The 20,413-nt window shown below is 38.2% G+C and overlaps 1 protein-coding gene across 1 annotated transcript in view; it reads left to right on the top strand.

Annotated features, from left to right (window-relative positions):
• The first annotated feature begins 12,644 nt into the window (after positions 1-12,644).
• NCEH1 (neutral cholesterol ester hydrolase 1) overlaps positions 12,645-20,413 on the top strand; it is a 42,117-nt gene continuing 34,348 nt past the window's right edge. Inside the window, exon 1 of the mRNA XM_021702616.2 lies at positions 12,645-12,842. Coding sequence (XP_021558291.1) covers positions 12,705-12,842 — 138 coding nt within the window. The 5' untranslated portion in view covers positions 12,645-12,704. The remainder of the gene's footprint in view (positions 12,843-20,413) is intronic.

The raw sequence follows: 20,413 nt of genomic DNA on the forward strand, positions 1-20,413 counted from the left end.
GGTTTACTACAGAATGGCACAAGAAGACTATTGGGGATAGTGGGAGTCCTCATGTCTTGATTGTGGTAATAGCTACACAAATGTATACCTTTGTCAAAACTCATGAATTTTCCATATGTAAGTAATACCTCAATGAACATACTTTTAAAAAGAACAAAATGGAATCTGTTTTCCATTTTTAAAATTTTCTAGAATGGGAAATGTAACAGTTAAAATCCAAAATTAATGGGAAGATCTAAACAGTAGAATGTAGGTGTCAGAGGAAAGAGTCCATTAACTTGAAAAGAAATTAATAGAAATTATTCAACATTGACAACAAGATAGAAAAATGTTGGATTAAAAAAATGAGAGCTTCAGGAACCTGTGGGAAAACAGCACATATAATTGGAGTCCCATTGTTAAGAAACAATGGCCAAAAATTTCTCAAATTTGACAAAAGACATAGATAGCTTTTGCCAGAAGAAAAAGTTTCTACTTCCAAAAGATCAGCAAACCCAACTTAGGATAAATACAAAGAAAGTCTTGCATATCATAGTCAAATTGCTGAAAGCCAAAGAGAAGTTTTAAACCCATGATGACTGAGCTACTGAAATTGTAGCAAGCATATGGGACCAAGTAAACTGTGTGAGATGCTAAGGACCAAAGAGCACAGACAGGAAAAGCAATTCCATATTTTAGACAATGGTAAATGAGAAGAAACCTAAAATTCAGGCAATTGTATGATTCCAAAAGTTCTCAACCTTTGCCCTATAGTGAATTAACTATAGGTCCCAGTGCCTTTGAACTCATATCCCGTAAGCTGTAAATTCCTGCACTAATAGATATGCTATGAAGTAGTTTGTGAGTTTTTGTGAGGACTGCATAAAATAATATTAGTGTTTAGAATAGTGCACTGAAAGCACTCAATAAATGCTAGCTATTACTATTATTATTTATCTTACAAATATTTATGAGGTACTTATTATACACCAGGCACTGTACTAGGCACTGGGGATACAACTGAGAAACAAGCTGATGCAGACTTTGCCCTCATAGAGCTCAGTTTAGTGAGCCCTATCTAAACAATCCCTATTTCATCCTACCACCTTTCTTTTTGTACAACTGGAGTTCACAAGGCTATACAGCATCCTAACCATCTATAGTAGAGAGGTAATTTCATGGTAATATGTATAAAATAGAAAAATGTTTCCCTAATGCACACTAACATGAAAGTTGTGATGCTTGATATAGTCACAGATGTGAAAAAAAAAAACCCTAATCCTTTATCTCTCATTATTTTTATCTTCTCTTTCACACACAGTTAAACTTATTTTATAGAGGCGATTAAAATATTAGACTATTTTCTCCTTCATTAAGCATAATTTCCTTTAATTTTTTATTAAAATTTTGCCTGCTTCTCTTTTTGAAGATTAAATGGAGCTGTTATGTATAGTATCCTATGGAGTTGAGATGTTTATCAAGATTTTAAAATTACACTGTTTCATTTTCCTAATTAAAATATTTTTTGTTTGTCTTCTTTTCCTTTTTGCATGAATATGACTGACCAAAGAATTTATATGTATTAAATTACTGCTCTTGGGAACACCAACATGAAATTAAAAGCCAATATGTTATCATACAGTAGATACCTCTAGACAGCACTTCTACATTGCTTGATTTTTAAAATTGTAAATGTAGATTACTTTTATAATTTATAAGTTAGGGGAAAAAAGTACCCCAATTGTGCCATTTTCCTTATCAAACCCTTGACTCCCTGTTAGTTATCAGTAGCATACATCCAAGCACTGTCCCATGAACATTCAAGGTCTTTTACCAACTCTCCCCCAAAGCAGATAGAACAAATATGTTTCCATGCTATGAAACTAAGAAACATAAGTTAAAAGACCCATTTCCTGGAAATTCTTGGAATACCTTGTGGTAGAAACCACAATTCATATATTTATCTGAAATTTTAAAATTAGAAATGAAATCATCTATCCATAAACTTTACAAGTAATAGTGCAAATCTCAAAAACAAAAACAAAAGAAAAAGCTTGAGTTTCTAGTCTATTAGTCTATTCCATTATCTTGTTAGAATTATAATGAATATATTTACCATCTTATTATCTTAGTTCCCTAATGAAAAATCAACTGAGTTGATTATCACAAGATTATCAAAAGGAAGGATTTTTTTTAGTAAAACCAACATTGTATTGTCTTGAGGAAGCTCTGGCTTGATTTCTTGACTTGACTTTAAAATTCCTCTGGACAGAAAAAAATTGATTATTATAGTACAGTTCCTCTTCTTGAACCAAGAGAAGGGGATTTAAGCATAGGCTTTGTTTCCTAAGCCATACAGATGAAGAGCTAAGTTCTAGTTCATTGTCCTTGGCTTATAGCACATTACTGGGCTATGCCTCCACCTGCTTCAGTTGGTTCACCTTTTTATATCTCCTCTCAAATGTGGACACATTCTGTGGAACCAGGGATCTCACAGTGGTATCTTTCCCATGGGTCTTGAATAGCTTAGGCTGAGTCAAAATATACTGGCCCCACTACTTTTTTTTTTTTAAGTTTATTTTCTTTTTTTCTTAATAATCTCTGCAACCAACATGGGCCTGGAACTCACAACCCTGAGATCAAGAGTCACATGCTCTTCCAACTGAGCCAGCCAAGAACCTCTGGTTCCACTACTTTTATAAAGGATGTGAATCTGCTCTACAGTACTGGGTACAAAAAAACATCATTTTCTTTAGTGTTCTAAATTAGATGTATCTGCCTAAGCTTGCTGTTCATCAGGGAATTTTAAATGGGAAATTTAATCCACCTTATTTAACTGATTTTATGGGAGAAAGAAGATAGGACAGATGGGCTCCACCCCCTCTCTAGGTCATAAATAATCTGGGTCATCATATACAATCTAGGAAAAAAAGGCAGAAAGGGTTCTAGTCTTCAGTCCATTTTGATCACCTTTGAAATGTTAATTCTTGATCCCTGCATAAATCATTTGTAGGCAGATAACTCTACTCCTTTTATGCCATGCTTGAACAAGAATATCTTTCATTTCCCCAAATCACGACGTGTAGTGTTCAGTCCTCACGCATCCCCAAACTATGCGTACTCAGCAGCTTCTTCTCTAGGAGTGGTGCATGAGAGTGCGTCTGAGATCTTCCTCCCTCTTAGAACTGCCTCCACCATGCTCAGGAAAAATGCACTAGAAGTCGGAATCCATCTTCACCTCAAAGAACTGGTCTGTTTTCTCCCTCTCCTTCCCTCCAGTGCTTCCAAAACAAAATGGCTTACTTCCTTGAGGTTAAATGGGAGAGTGCTCAGAGGACCTTCAATTCCTGGAGCTTTTCTTGGAAAGGAACGCTCGCTCCTACATGTACTTTGTTTCATGCTAATTTACTATACCATTTATTTATTTATTTAAGATTTATTTATTATTTGAGGGGAGGGTGGGGGGTAGGGGCAAAGGGAGAGAGAGAGAGAGAATCTCAAGCAGACTCCCTGCTGAGCGTGGAGTCCTACACAGGGCTGGGTCCCACCACCCAGAGACCACGACCGGAGACCGTGACCTGAGCGGAAACCAAGAGACAGCAGCTCAACTGACTGAGCCCCCAGGTGTCCCACTACGCTAATTATTTAAATATGAGTTAGAAGATACTAAATCAAAATGAATTAAATTTAAACATTGATTATTTACTTAATGAAACACTGAAACACATAACTGAAGTTTCATAATTATTAGTTAAAAATCACAAGTCTGATATATCAGATTTTCTTAAATATTATATACTCATTTATCAAACTACACACAAATTATATTGATTATAAAACATTACTACTTTTATACTTCAAGTAGTTAAAAAAGTATTAATACTATGGATTTAAATTTATGCTTTCATTATTTCTATACTATTCTTATTATTATTTCTTATTCCTCTTAGGGGTTGCCTTCCTAGGGTTACAGAATATTAATTACCTTGTGGGGTATAGTGCCAAATAAAACAACCAAAAAATGTCAGTGCAAGGTAGCCAAGGTCACAGAATCTGGATTGTCAGTGTACTGGGCCTGGCTTCAAATCCTAGCTACTGATCTCCAGTTTATACTTCTGTGGCAAAGACTCTAATGTGAAATTCAGGATAAGGTATTTCAAGCAGAGAAGAGTCAGAATCAGTAAGAGCAGCCAAGAATAAATCATGGAATATTAGAGCTAAAGAACACCTTAAAATCAGTCTCTGCTCACTCCACTTTCTAAATGTGGAAAAGAAAAAGAAAAGGAATCAGATACTGGTGGCAAGCAGACTATTAAGATACCCTTTTTAATAATCTAGGAATCATAATTTTATAGTCATGACCAAGGATGCTGACAATTAAAAAGAAGACCAGTGTGAGAGACAAGAGAAACAAAACTGATAGCCATAATTGTGGCTTTCAGTTACAAACAAACCAAGGCACACTAGCTAGTTTTAACAACAACAACAAAACCCAATCATTCTCAGAGGCCAAAGTTGCTTGGAGCAATACCCAAAGCCACCACTAGATTGTCCATGGTGCTCTGGGAACAAGGAGCACAGACACTACCAGCTACCCTTACCTCTGTTGCCACTAAGAACTCAGTGCCTCTCAGCTGGACTCCACACAACACCTCCTTCTTCATGATGCTCTTTTGAGTCAAAGGCATTCCATGAGCACTGCTAATGGCAGGATCTAGGGGACATGCTGGGTGTCTGAGATATGAGAGAGACTAGGAAAGTGACATATATAGCCTCCAGCTTGCAGACCTAGGACTCACAATGTGGGAAATTACCAACATTGATCAAGAGTGTTCAAAAGATTCTGGGAGGCCACAGATATAGCAAATGCTCACTATGATGCTCATGCAAGTTTTCTTTGGAATGATGTCCCATTCATATGACCCCAAACATATTCACTATAAGACATATGAAAAGTCAGATAATTCTCTTTTTATTTATTTATTTATTTATTTAAAGTAAGCTCTACGTGGGGCTAGAACTAACGATCCCAAGATCAAGAGTTGCACTCTGGACCGACTAAGCCCAAAAGATAATTTAAAAAAAAACTAGTCAGGTGCAGCTATTATGAAGTAGATTATCAAATAATTTCTAAAATTAATGGGACTTTCATTTAATATAAATAGGCCATTATATACAATTAACAGTATATGTGTATATATATTGGTGTGTGTGTATGTGTGTGTATACACACACCTATAAAGTAATTTATAATGAGTTAATCATGAATATTGCAAAAACTGAATGATTTATTTTACCAAAGGAAAAGAAAAATAACTTTAGGCCAGTGAATCTAGAAGACCTTAATCATGTTCTGTTTTTTCCCAATGATAGAATTTCTTGCCAACATACATTTCTATGATTTGATCATGATCACTTATTGAGTTAATGCTATATCTTAACTATTCCTTGTTTTTTTTTCACACATTAATTAATTATTCCCGGTAGCTTTTGCATTTTTCTTATAAAAGTATGGCTGTAGAGCCTTATTTAAAGTGCCTTTTGTAATATGTTTACCTTGTGTTTGCATTCTCATATAACTGGTAACTCTTGAAGCTAGAAAGAATCTTAGAGATCCTGGGTCCAAACCATTATTTTACAGATGAAGAAACTAAGAGTCAAGAAAGTTGGGTAACATTCCCAAGGTCATATAGACAGCCAATGATAGAGCTTAGTCAAGAATTTCCAGCCAACTTTCTTTCTGTTAGGACAGGCAGTTTGAGACAAATATAAAGGATTGTTTTATAAATACAATTTTTGAATTAGATAAATAAATGTAATAGATATAACTTTCAATAAAAGTTCAGGTTTATCTGGTATGGGATGGTTCTGATACCAATTGTCTTAGGTATTTTTGTTAACCTCTGTTTCTACATTATTTTTAAAACATTATTATATAGTAATGAATGAAGAAAGTTGAAAAACTCAAAGTAATAAAAAGAAATTAAAATTATTCATAGTTCTACTACATAAACATAAATGCATCTGAGGTTTGGGTATATTTACCTCCAGTTGTATTTAAACTTTTTTGCATTTCTTTAAACTTAATTGTTGTCGTAATACATATTTACTTATTATAACCTAAGCAATTGTTTGTGGTAGTATCCTGCTTTTTAAATTATTTTAAGGGCTAAGTGTTCCATGTACATTTAGATACAATGTTTACTAATTTTAATATGTAAAAGAAACTTATTTTTATATATTTTAAATATATATAATTTTTAAAATAATCTTTATTAAGGAATTTTTTTCTACATAAAGACTCATGGCATCATTTATAAGATGAAACTGGATACTATGTATTTAACTACCTTTCATAACATCTATTTTCATCTATGATCTATTCTCTCATCATAATTTTTTGGAGGAAAAAACAGGACCCTGAAAATTGTTTTACATTCCTTGACTCTTGGTAAGGTTAAACATTTTCCTGTGTATCTCTTTACTGACTGTATTTTCTGCCACATGAATATAAAGATTGTTAAAATGTACTTACATTATCAATGGATTTGTATATTGATATAAACTTTAATATAACAGAAATTTAAAATATTTAAAGAAATGCATCAAAAAGTCTGCCATATCATTTTTTACTATGTATATCAAATTATCACAACTGACTAACAAACTTCAGGGGAAAAAGATCCTAAAACAGTGCTGACACAATATCCATACCTAATGATAAAGGGATCAATTCATTTAGAAGATGTAATAATCCTATATATATATGGACCCAATATTAGAGCACCTAAATATATTAGCTATACACTGACAGATTTGAAGGGAGAAATAGACACTACAATAATAGCAGGGGACTTCAACAATGGATAGATCATCTACACAGAAAAGCAATAAAAAAACACTGGACTTGAACCATGCTTTAGACCAATGGCCCTAACAGACATATACAGAACATTCCATCCAACAGCAGCAGAATACACATTCTTCCTGAGTGCACACGGAACATTCTCCAGAATAGATCATATGATAGGTCACAAAACAAGTCTTAGCAAATTTAAGAAGACTGAAATCATACCAAGTATCTTTTCCAAACACAATAATATGAAACTAGAAATCAATAATAGGAGGAAAGCTGGAAAACTCACAAATATGTGGAAATTATACAACACACTCCTGAACAACCAATGGGGCCAAAGAAATCAAAATGGAAATGAAAAAATATCTTGAAACAAATGACAATGAAAACACAACATATTCAAATCTGTGGGATAGTGCAAAAGCTGTTTTAAGAGGGAAGTTTATAGTAATAAACACATTAAGAAAAAGAAAGATTTCAAATAAACAACCTAACTTTACACGTGAAGAAACTAGAAAAAGAACAAACTAAGTCCAAAATTAGTAGAAGGAAGGAAATAACAAAGATCAGAGCAGAAACGAATGAAACAGAGACCAAAACGACAATAGAAAAAAAAATGAAACTAAGAACTGGTTTTTTTTGAAAAGAAAAACAAAATTGAATTTTTAGCTAAACTAAGAAAAAAAGAAGATCCAAATAAATAGACTCAGAAATGGAGGAAGAGACATTACAACTGATACCACAAAAATACAGAGCTTCATAGAGACGACTGTGAACAATCATGCCAACAAATTGGACAACCTAGGAGAAATGGAGAAAGTCTTAGTAACATACAAACTACCAAAACTGACTCATTAAGAATAGAAAATCTGAACAGATCAGTAACATGTAAGGAGATTGACAACAGTAATAAGAAAACCTCTCAACAAGAAAGGCCCAGCACTGGTTGGTTTTTCTGGAGAATTCTACCAAACATCTAAAAAATTAATGCCAATCCTTCTCAAACTCTTCCAAAAAATTGAGGAGGAGGGAACACTCCCAAACTCTCTTTACAGGCCAGCATTACCTTACCAAAGCCAGATAAGGACAGTACAAGAAAAGAAAGCTAGAGATCAATATCTTTGATGAGATGAAAACAGAATATCAGAGAGATAACTGCACTTCCCATGTTCACTGCAGCATTATTCACAATAGCCAAGATATGTAAAAAAACATAAATATCTATGTCTATCAACAGATGTCTGAATAAAGAAGGTCTGTTATAAGCATGAGCATATGCACACACGCAGTGGACTAATTCAACCGTGAGAAAGAAAGAAATCTGCCGCAACTTGCAGCAACATGGATGGAACTTGGGGGCATATTATGCTAACTGAAATCAGGCAGACAGAGAAAGACAAACACTGCATGATATCACTTAGTATGTGGAATCTAAAAAAATAAAATAAAATGTCAAACTCAGAAACAGAGTAGAAAAATGATTGCCTGGGGCTGGGAGGTAGGGGAAATAGAGAAAGGTTGGTAAAAGGGTACAAACTTCCAGTTTTAAGTCAGATACAGAAAGAAAAATGCTGAATGACAATTTCAATGAAATTGAAAAAAGCCAAACTCAGAGAGTGAGAGTAAAATGGTGGTTGCCTGGGGAGGAGGTAGGAAAATGGGGAGATGTTGCTTAAAAAGTACAAACTTCCAGTTATAAAATGACTAAGTTCTGGGGATCTTATGTACAGCATGGTGATTATAGTTAATAATAATGAATTATATACTTGGAAGTTGCAGGAAGAGTAGATCTTAAATGTTCTCACCACAAGAAATGATAATATGTGACACCATGGATGTGTTAGCTAATGCTTTGGGGGTAGTCATTTTGCAATATTTAAGTGTATCAAATCAACAGGTTGTATACCTTAAACTTATACAGTGTAACATATCAATTATATTTCAATAAATCTGGAAAAAATAACACACAGGCATAAAAATTTTACTTGAGAAGAAAAAAAGGATTTGGGTATTTCCAAGTGCTCTCTCTCTCTCAGAGGAGATATTCAAAGTTTTGGATTACTTTCCAAAATTATACATTCATAAAAAACAGATTCGAATTTAGTAAACATATTGTTCTAGTTACTATGTCATATTCAATTTGTTACCTGATGATATTTAGCTGTGGAAGAGAGGTAATGATTTCTTTTTCACATTGTCAGACCTTCAGATCTCAGTATTAGACTTTATCAGCTATACATATTTACTGAACTTTGGCTATGTGGCTAGGACTGAGTTGGGACCTGGATATAGAGCTTAGGGCAGACATTGGAATAGGTAAGAGATTAAATTCTGGGTTCAAATTTTTGAAAAGAATAACTTCTGGGAATACTCTAGGGACCTAACAAAAGTAAATGCCCAAACGAACTAACCAATGGTTTATTTTTCTGAGATAAGTACATATTTAAAAACCAAGAAACAGTAGAGAAACCTAACTGAAATATATAACCCACTTGATTTATTTTTTAGGGTGTCTAATTGCTAAAATTTAAATGTCAGGATGACATTTAAATTTTAGCAATTAGACACCCTAAAAAATTAGGCCAGTGGATATTTTAAATAATTATTATAAGAACTTAGGCCAGTGGATATTTTAAATAATTATTACAAAGTATATTTTATCAATAGAAGTCATTTATTCCTGAGAAGCGTGCGCAGATTATCCTATCTTTGATTTATATAAATTCAATTAAATCAGTGAAATAAATTCTGATTGTATATCACTATCTCTTTTTCCACTGGTAGTTCAGTTAAGAACAGACCTGAGGGGTGCCTTACTGGCTCAACTGGTAGAGCATGTGACTCTTGATCTCTGGGTTGCGAGTTTGAGTTCCACATTGGGTGTGGAGCCTACTTAAAAACAACAACAACAACAGACCTGAAACTTCTGCTGATAAATTTTATTATTTTGTATTGTTCATAAAATCTACAGAAGCTGCTCCCTGAAGGTATCATGCTCTCGCCACAAACCTTAGATTACACAGTATGCTTGCATATGCCTTTCTCCCCTTGTCTGTCTGGTGTGCTTCTACTCACCTTTGAAGACTACTTTTTCTACACCTCTATTATATAGCACTTAGCAAGTTTTCCTTTATTTTCCTGTTTACTATTTTTTTTTTCTACTAGACTGAGCACTCCTCCCATGCAGGGATATTGTCCCATCCCCAAGCATGATACAGTGTTCAATACTTAATAGGTCATTGGTAAATGTCAAAAAATAAATGACATCTACGTCCAAAGATAACAAGGTAATTATAACACATTGTGATGTTATGTAAGCTTGAATATGACCAATTCCTTGATACATAATTTCACACATATGCCATGAAAAGATATCTGGTTCTTGAATGTACACATAAAATGGAAGCAGCCATTTTATATCAAAAAATTATGAGGTCACTTTCTCGGGAATCATAGGAAGATAAGCCTTAAATATGTTACCCAGAGTTGTTTGCATCAGTGTGAGAATCTGAAAAAAAATGGAAAATGGAGAAAAGATACTTAACCAGAACACTCCTAAAAGACTGGCTTTTAAGCAGGCAAACATTCAATAGTCTTTCTGAAACAAGATTCTGAAATAAAATCATTTTAGTATTTTCAGAAATATTGAAAATTACTTTTAAAAAGGTGCCTTCAGGATATAAATACCCAAAAACATAACTCTCTTTCCATCTAACTCATTTCCATCTTCCCTCAGAGGTGGGTCATTTAAATTAGCTTTGTAAGAAAGATAAGACTCTTACTGCGAGGTGGTTACTTAGCAGTTATAGAAGGTACCTACAAACTTCGGGGCCCAATTACATGCTGAACCTTACAAAATATTGTCATTCTGAGGAAGTGACATCTAAGCAGATATCTCAATAATAAGAATGAGCCAACTAGGATGGAAAGTAGGGGGCAGAGTGCCAGGCAGAGGAAACAGCACAGAATGACATACATAAAGACCCGGAGGCAGAAAAGCCCTAGTATATCTGATTGGAAGGGAGCCAGTTTGGTTGCAGCATAGAAGACAGGTAGGGAGGGCAAGAGGTGAGTTACAGAGGTAGGCAGGGGCAGCCAGCCCAGCCCAGACTGAGGTCTGGAAAGGAGTTTGGAATTTATTTGAAGAGGATATTCAAATTCACAGGTGACTGCCTGGAACTGTAATTACTACCAGTTCCCTACTTTCCATCAGATACAACCCAGGACCAACAACTACGCCCAGTCATCTACATAGGCCACACCTTTTCTCATAGGTAGATCCACCAAGGACACGAAAATAACATTCAGTTCCCTGGAGAGCACAGCAGTTCTTAGAAAATAGAATGTGCCTGATTTTAAGCAATAAATATCATCATCAACAACAACAGCTACAAACGATGATCTCAACTTTGAATGCTTGAAGTGTGCCCTTTATTTCTTCCAACTCTGAACAAGAAACACATTTTCTCCTAATAATCTCATTTTCAGTCCCAAACTTATGGCTATTTCACTCCTTTGGATCAGATTAAATTTAAATGACTATATTAAGGTACAAAATTATGTGTACCAGGTGTTTTAAGTCCTTGTTCAATAAGTTTGGAGCTGTTCTCATACCACCTCCTTAAAACAGTTCTCCCAAATATTTTCCTCCTGGATCTCTGGTTTTAATTCTGCTGGTGACGTTCTTTGTCTCATTCTATACCTACCCTCTCCCCCATCGGAAATCTGGATTCAAATGATTTTTCTGCTCTCATTGACCCACTGAAAGAATTTTTTTTTCAGGTGGCATTCCCCTATTTATTTATTCATGCATATTAGTATAGATTCCTGGTTTTTATGTTATTTATAATCCATTAATTATTTATTTTGATGCTAAAATTACCCCAGCTTTAACTATTGGGAGATCCTTCAGGCTGTCACCTGTGTCCTTTTGACCAGTCCCCTCATTTTTGAGCACTTCCTTATGTTCTAGCACAACAGACTCGTCTTGTACTTGACTTGCCCCAGCCTTGGAATCACCTTTTTCCCCAAAGAGCCAGCAGAGTCCTGGTTCTTTTTCTTTCTTTCTTTCTTTTTTTTTTTTTTAAAGATTTTATTTATTTATTTGACAGAGAGAGACAGAGAGAGCAGGAACACAAGCAGGGGGAGTGGGAGAGGGAGAAGCAGGCTTCCCGCGGAGCAGGGAACCCGAAGCGAGGCTCAATCCCAGGACCCTGCGATCATGACCTGAGCCGAAGGCAGACGCTTAACGACTGAGCCACCCAGGCGCCCCAGTCCTGGTTCTTTTTATTGGCAAATGAAATTTGGAAACCAAGACTTGGATGCTAGATATACTACTGGCTTGTCCCTGACTGAGCTATAGGAATTTATTATCTTTTTTTTCACCACGTATCAGCTAGAATTTACATTCCATTGCAAGTCTGGCTCTAGAAGACAGTGGATTTTTATTATCTTTCTCAGTATCTCCACTGTGAGTCAGAGTGGCCCACGGACTTTGCACGCACACACACACACACACAGAAACTCATCATATTGAAACTATTCTGGGTTTCAGTTTGGGATCTTGCGGAGGGAGCCCTTAGTCACAGACGTGCAATATAGACCTGTGTCCTCCAGAGTCCGCTGTGCTGAGCCTAGCGCAGCCCCGGAGCGGGTCTCTAACCTTGCGTGTCTGCAACACTTTGCAAGGACACAGAAGAGGAGGCACGTCAGCGCTCCGACTTCCTCCCGACGCCGACTCTGATTGGCTCCTAGGCGTATAAGAAACCGGTGAAGGAGCCGCTGACCCTTGCAGAAACTTGCTGGAGGTCTTTGGGTGGCACAGACCTTTCCTCCGCGTCCACCCGCCGACAAGCCGAGCCACGGGAGGATGAGGTCATCCTGTGTCCTGCTCACCGCCCTGGTGGCGCTGGCCGCCTATTACATCTACATCCCCCTGCCCAGCTCCGTGTCCGATCCCTGGAAGCTGATGCTGCTGGACGCGACTTTCCGGAGCGCACAGCAAGTGGTGAGACGCATCCCAGAGCTGATTCTCTCTCCCTCTTCTTAAGTAATATTTGAAGGGGAAAGCAAGATTTCCGGACCGCGTCCCACGAGAACGCGTATTTTTCTAACGCAATTAGGCGATCAATTTTTAAGGTGGTTCAGTCTGGCGTTTTCAGGGTTTCGCGTTTGCCTCCTTGCTAGCCGCGGGCTAGACCTGTATCTTCTCTGTGTTGGTGACCGTGAAGGTGAAGTTCTTGAATAGAATTTGACAACTGTTTAACCCTTCGTCTTGTCTTAAATATCGCTCCTCTTTCTTGGTTCGCAATGTCAAAAAACAAAAAACCCATCTTTCAGCCTTTTATAAACCACCCTTCCCCATTTTCCTTCTTCTGTAGGGGCCAGCAGAGAGTGAGTTAAATGTTTTAGGAAGGCTGTGGGGAAAAACTGGCTCTGATTCCGGGTAGTGTGCAGCCACCTTAAAAGCGGAAGCGGGCACCGGCGATCTTCTGAGGTCCCCCGACTGTGGAGCTCTCCATTCTTGGGGGCAGAAGGCAGGGCTCCTGTAAGCACTTGAGTAACCGCAGGGATCTCCGGTTTGTGCGTGGTGCTTATCAGCTCAGCCCAAGAAGGAGGCCAGGAGGCCTGGTGGCCTGGCTGAAGACAAGGCGGTGGAGGGGGCGGCAGCCGCGGTTTGCATGATGCACTTGTTTTCCGCCTGCCCTGCAGCATTTATTTTCTGTCTTTGATTGTCAAGGAGATGATCTTGACCTGGGCCAAGATACTCCTACTTACCCTTGCAGGGTAACATTTCTGTCTACTGTATCATGGGTATGGATTTCTTTTCCCCGTAGACCATACAATGTAACTGTCTGCAGTTTCTTCTATAGTAAGAGACATTAATTTTAGTGCCAGAGAATCTAAAATCTAAACTACAATCTGCAGCCAAGGCTGGGCTCTATTATTCTAACCCTTCTTAATCTCAGGTTATTTTTGTAAGCTCCTTTTTTTTTTTTTCAGGAGTGACTAGAGAAAGAGGGGGGAAAAATCATGATTTTTCCTAGAGGGTTGATGTTTCTTTTCCCTGTCCATTCTAATTGTGTGTAAAATCACTGAGTCTCTGAGGCTTTGTCCTATCACAAAGCCCCTGAAGTGGGGTATTGTAGCACATTCCTACTAAGGGTTTGTTTTTCTTTTTTTTTAAATTAATTTTTAAAAAGACTTCATTTTTAAGTAATCTCTACACCCAATGTGGGGCTCAAACTCACAACTCCGAGATCAAGAGCTACATGCTCCACCTACCAAGCCAGCCAGGCATCCCAGAGATTTGTTTTTCTTAAATCCAGCCATGTTTTCCATTCCCTGTTGTCTCTTAAGAATGGTCTATGAAGTTATACAGCCCCTTCCTTCCCTCCTGTTGACTGTAATGCTGACATGGTGGAAGAATGACCATCCCCTTCTCTAGCATTTGTCCCAAGAAAGGTGGTCTTCTTGTAGCAAGCCCTGAAGTCCCTCTCTTCCTTCAGAAATTATGTAATTTGGGAGTGATATCCTTTAAAGGTTCTGGGGTACAATGGTCTTTACCTGGGTGGGTTATAATGGCCTTCAACAAGAAGAAGAAGAACTAGTTAGAAGAGTAAGAAAAACATGAAAAAAGGATCAAACTGCTCTGTTGGCTGCAGAGATTATTCTTAGTTTTCAGGTCACCAAAGAGGTCTTCCCCATCATGTGTCATTGGGGAATAGCCAGGTTTGGAGAAAAGCCATTCTTCCCCAACTATAGGCTGTCAACCCATCAAAGGCAAGGCCGTTGTACCCTATGATCCTCTATATAGAATGTGCCCTCAGTTGATGTTTGGGACTGATAATGTGTGTAAAGCCAGGTCATGGAGATAAATGAGGTAACCAATTATCCTCACCTGACACTGTGGCTTGAGAGTGGGTTTGCCCAGAAGTGGCTCTCATCATTTTTCTTCTAAATTGTGAAAGATCAGAAAGATCATTCAGGCCATATTAGCATATTCTACCCAGTAAAGCAATTTACTAATGTCACTTCAAATTGTGCCGGGGAAAAGGCAATGTGACTTGACACATTGTAAGTGAATACGAACATGACTGCTAGAGGTATGCCTCCCTGAGTCCCATCCCAACCAGGCCACTTACTGGCATCGAGGCCAGGCAATTTACTAACCTTCTCTGGTCCTCCGTTTTCCCTGTAAAATAGGCTTAACATCTACCTTACAAGGCTGCCATGAGGTTTAATAATGTATTTAAATACCTGTAACTTGTAGTTATTCCTCTAAGAGTTGTTCCAAAGGTCCACTATGGATTGTGGAGAGAATCTGTGGGATTGCCCAACTTTGTTGAAACAGTAAAACAAATGTCAACTGGAAGGGAATTATCTCATTGAAACCTGAGGAGCTACCACTAAATTGCATGGCATAAAGTTTGTTACCCAAGCAATTTTCGTTAGAATTGATTTGCTCGATTACAAAAGCCACCGAAGCTACTTCAGAAGGTGAAGCTTGGCCTACTTCTTAACACAGTAGGCACGTGCCCAGCATCAAGAAATATGAATGCTGCTTTTATTCTTGTGCAGATGAGTCAGATCATTGAGATTTTATTCATTGTACTTTTTTTTCCTTGGGATCCTCCAATATTGCCTGAGAAGTAGCTACTTGAGATCTTTCTCTAAAGTCATCTCCAACACGGATGCTGCATTAAAATCCTCTAGGGAGCTTTAAAAGTCCTGATGCCCAAGTTCTGTCCTATACCAGATTTATTGAGAATCTTTGGGAGGTGAGGCCCGGGCATCAATTTTAAAAGCTCCCCAGGTGATTTCAATGTGCAGTAAAATTTGAGAACCACTCCTCTTTAAGGTAAATCAAAGGCCTTGCAGATCAGATAATATATATTCCTTAAATTGCACTAGTTATCTTGCACACATGTTGCTGGAAATGAGCCCTTTTGCATTACATGGATTAGTTTATCAGATTAGTTGGTTGACACTCAACTGACTGAGCCACCCAGGTGCCCCAGCACTGCTGTTTCATGAGAAATATGGGGGAACATTCAGCAACCTTGTTTTGTTTTGTTTTATTTTGTTTTGTTTTGCAGCATCATTTTAAAAAAAATGAAAGCGGGCGCCTGGGTGGCTCAGTTAGTTAAGCGACTGCCTTCGGCTCAGGTCATGATCCTGGAGTCCCGGGATCGAGTCCCGCATCGGGCTCCCTGCTCGGCGGGGAGTCTGCTTCTCCCTCTGACCCTCCTCCCTCTCGTGCTCTCTGTCTCTCATTCTCTCTGTCTCAAATAAATAAATAAAATCTTTAAAAAAAATGAAAGCAAAAAATTAAGAGATTATATAAATTATGGAACACGCATTTTTTGAATACTATAGAGTCAAAACATTTAGGTCGTAAATAATGTTAAAGACCTACAAAAGATACGTACTTTATGTTAAGTGGGAAAATGCAACAAAACAGCATATATGCCATTATCCCATTTAAAATATTTATATATACCAAAACATATAGTTCTGTATATCTATATGCCAAACATATAATTATGTATATCTATATATCGATTTATCTATACTTAGAGAAAAAGCAGAAGGGTGTGATTTAAAATGTAGTGTCTTTTTTTTCTGGGCCATCTTCAATTTTCACTTCTATATATTCTAGCTTTTCTACAATGAATGTGTAGTAATAAGAAATTATTAAAAAAATTTTTGTAGGTTTCCTACTTCTAAAGAGGAATTGATATGCACACACATACCAATGTGATTACTATTTTAGTAATTGCTCTGTAAGAAAATCAGATTTCTTTTTTTTTTTAAGATTTTATTTATTTATTTGAGAGAGAGAGAGAATGAGAGACAGAGAGCATGAGAGGAGGAGGGTCAGAGGGAGAAGCAGACTCCCCGCCAAGCAGGGAGCCCGATGCGGGACTCGATCCTGGGACTCCAGGATCATGACCTGAGCCGAAGGCAGCCGCTTAACCAACTGAGCCACCCAGGCGCCCGAAAATCAGATTTCTTTAAAAAAAAAAAAAAAAAAGCATCCTGGATCCCCTGATACAGCTATCATAGTGGCATGCTTCATGCTTAGTCACTTAGATGTGACACAGATGGAAAGCCCACTATGTGTGGTTTTAGGGAGATGCCAAAATGCCCTAAAAGAACCGATAGCCTGGTAAAATGGAGAAGACATGTTAATATATAGCTATTAAAAAGGTACTTGCTGACAGGCATTACTGAAGAGGCACAGTTCCAGAAGCTCATAGGAGGGAGAGGTTATGTACGGTTTAGAGGAAGGTAAAGATGGCGGCTAAAGGCAATAGGTTACCTGAAGAGAGTTCAGAGCAAGGGCTGGGCTTGGCTTACCTTGATCATTTCCCAATTTACTAATTCCTCTACTATGTATCTTTTTTTTTAAGATTGTATTTATTTATTTTAGAGAGAGAAAGAGAGAGCGGGTGCAGGTGGGGGAGGAGCAGAGGAACAAGAAGACTCCGAGAGGAGTACAGAGCCTGATGCGGGGCTTGATCCCATGACCCCGAGATCATGACCTCGGGTGGGACGCTTAACCCACTGAGCCACCCAGGCCCTCCTCTACTATGTATCTTTTTGATGACATAATGTAAAACAGGTGTTTTTGCTGACTGTTTTCCCCCTGTTTCTTATGGATGACAGTGCTTTTGAACCAGTTGAACAAGGTTTTTCATCTTGTAAAATGTCTCCAGACATCAAAATGCAACATGACTTAACCTGGGTGTTCCATGCAGGAATGTACTTTTGGGCTGTGTATATGTGCTGCCGAAGCGAGCACTCTCGGGCTGTGTAAAGTGTGGTTTAAATCCAGCTCAGCTGGATGCCATGCAGAACTCCAATTTGCAAACCTTTTTCATAACCTTTCATGAACTGGAACGTTTACTGTTGTCAGGTAAATTTAACTCAAAAACATTAGTAAATAGTAAGTTTTGTCCGCCGCCTTCTAGACTTGCTGTAATACATATTTCTTCATTTAATTAGAGATTTCACCAATCACAATAATTTTTAGCTAACTTGATGGAATTTTTATAAACACCTCGCAGCAGAAATGCTTTAAGAATACTTTAGGGGCAGGGCACCTGGGTGGCTCAGTCCATTAAGTGACCGACTCTTGATTTTGGTTCAGGTCTTAATCTCCGGATCATGGGATTGAGCCCTGCATGAGGCCCTGCACTCTGTGGGGAGTCTGCTGGAGATTCTCTCTCTCCTTCTCTCCTTCTGGCCCTCCCCCTACTCTCTCTCTCTCTCTCTCAAATAAATAAATAAATCTTAAAAAAAACTAAGGTCAGATTGATTCAGCTACCAGGTGTGTTAGACAATGCCTAATTTATAGCTTTCCTTGTTAATTTTCCTAGACCTCTATAAATATAGCCTTCAGCACAGGAATGCTATATTACTTTATTTTAGTGGGACATTCTATTTCTAACATGTGACTTGGGCTTGATCTGAAGACATTTCTGGAAGGTATGGAAGTGCAGTAATCATTCTTAAACAGTCTGTTAATGCACAGTTACTTCTTTTAAAATACAGAGTATAAATTTTCACTGCTAAATGAAATGATGTGGGAGATCAATACTTATTTTCTCCATTTTATGTTTATAAAGAATTAAGAAATGTAATTGAATGTCCAAGTGGCAAACCTAGTTATATTCTACACCCAATTTGTATCCTATTATGAAATTTTAACAATCTATCTTTCAGTGTTTCCAAAATAAAATTAAAATCCTACCCTTTGGAAGTCATCACTCGTTCAGTAAATACTAACTAAACACCAGTGCTAAGAACTGGCAAAACAAAAATGAAAAAGACACATGCCTAATCTCAAGGAGTTTACAGTAGAGTGAAGGGAAGATAAGCCTATTGGCAGTTACAGAGTGTGTTCTTGAATGACAGAGTTATTGACAGAGGCTTTAAGGGTTGCTCCAAGAGCCTTAAAAAGGGCCTCTAATGTAGACCCAGGCCACAGGCATTGAGGACTATTTCCCTCTCACATTGGCATCTAATCTGAGTTATCAAGGTTGATTGTTTACAGTAAAAAAACTAACATTTCTTAAGCATACAATGAGCATTTACTCTGTGCCAGATACTGTGCTATGTGCTTGGCATGCAATTCATTTAGGCCATGCTATAATTCTATGAGGTGGATGTCCTTAATCTCCTTCCTTTACAAAGGAGGAAACTGAAATGCAAAGAAAACTAACTTGCTCAAGATACACAGTTTATGAGAGGTAGACTCACAATTCAACTCCTGCCTGTCTCACTCTGAGCTCAAGAGTTTAACCATTGTACTAGCTTGCCTTTCCATAGGAGCTGAGTGAAGGAGGTGGAGGAGAAGAGGTGGGGAGAAAGGAGGGTGGAAGGGCATTCTGGCCAGAAGGGACATTCCAATGGGAGAGGATGATAGAGCTAAGGAACTACAAGTGGCTTAGACCTCAGAGAGGTAAGGCTGGAAGGAAGCATAAGCCAGATAAAGAAGGGCTCTGTGGTCTGAGAAAGGGGCCACTGAAAGATTTTTCACAGGGAAATCACATAGTCAAATTTGTGTTCTAGAACAGTCTTTCTCTGTGACAGTGTAGAGACTGGAGTTGAAGAAAGTAAATGAAGGTGAGCATCCACTGAGGAGGCAATCCAGATGAGAGGTGAGAGCATGAACTTGCAGTGAAGCTGACAGACTTGCTGACGGAGAGATAGTATGGCGTGAAGGAGAGAAAGGAGTTCATGGTGGCTCCTGAGACAGACCCTGGAGTACCTGGCTGAGTAGTGACGATGACCCTGCTTCAGGAAGAGCAGATCTGAAAGTGAAGATCGTAGAGTTTTGGATCTTGTTTTGAAATGTCTGTGGGACTAGTCTGAGAACAGCTTTTCATAAATAGTTTGCATGTGCAAGACCAGAGCCCAGGAGAGAGAGAGCTGGGCTGGAGACATGGATTTGGGAATGGTCGGTGAATGGGTGGTGGTGGAAGTAGGGGGAATGGAGTGAGAGTAAGACTGAGAGATCCTACCAGGAATACCTCAGGGGGATACCAGTGGCCACACAGGGAGAGGAGAAATGAGACCCTGACGAACATGATTTTTTATTATATTTTACATTTATATAGTGCTCTAGATTTTACAAAAGTTTTCACTTAATCTCTTCTTTTTTTTTCCAAAAAAATCTGTGTTTGGGTGGCAGCTGGGTGGTGCCCTTGGTTAAGCATCCGACTCTTGGTTTTGGCTCAGGTCATGATCTCAGGGTCGTGAGATCAAGCCCCAAGTCCAGCTCTGTGTTCAGTGTAGAATCTGCTTAAGACCCTCTCTGCCCCTCCCCCACCCCTCTCTCTCTCAAATAAAATAAATAAATCTTTTTTAGAAACTGTGTTTTAAGGGCGCCTGGGTGGCTCAGTCGTTAAGCATCTGCCTTAGGCTCAGGTCATGATCCCAGGGTCCTGGGATCGAGCCCCGCATCGGGCTCCCTGCTCCGCGGGAAGCCTGCTTCTCCCTCTCCCACTCCCCCTGCTTGTGTTCCTGCTCTCGCTATCTCTCTCTGTCAAATAAATAAATAAAATCTTT

Source organism: Neomonachus schauinslandi, chromosome 1 (assembly GCF_002201575.2).
Source record: "Neomonachus schauinslandi chromosome 1, ASM220157v2, whole genome shotgun sequence".
Lineage (NCBI taxonomy): Eukaryota > Metazoa > Chordata > Mammalia > Carnivora > Phocidae > Neomonachus > Neomonachus schauinslandi.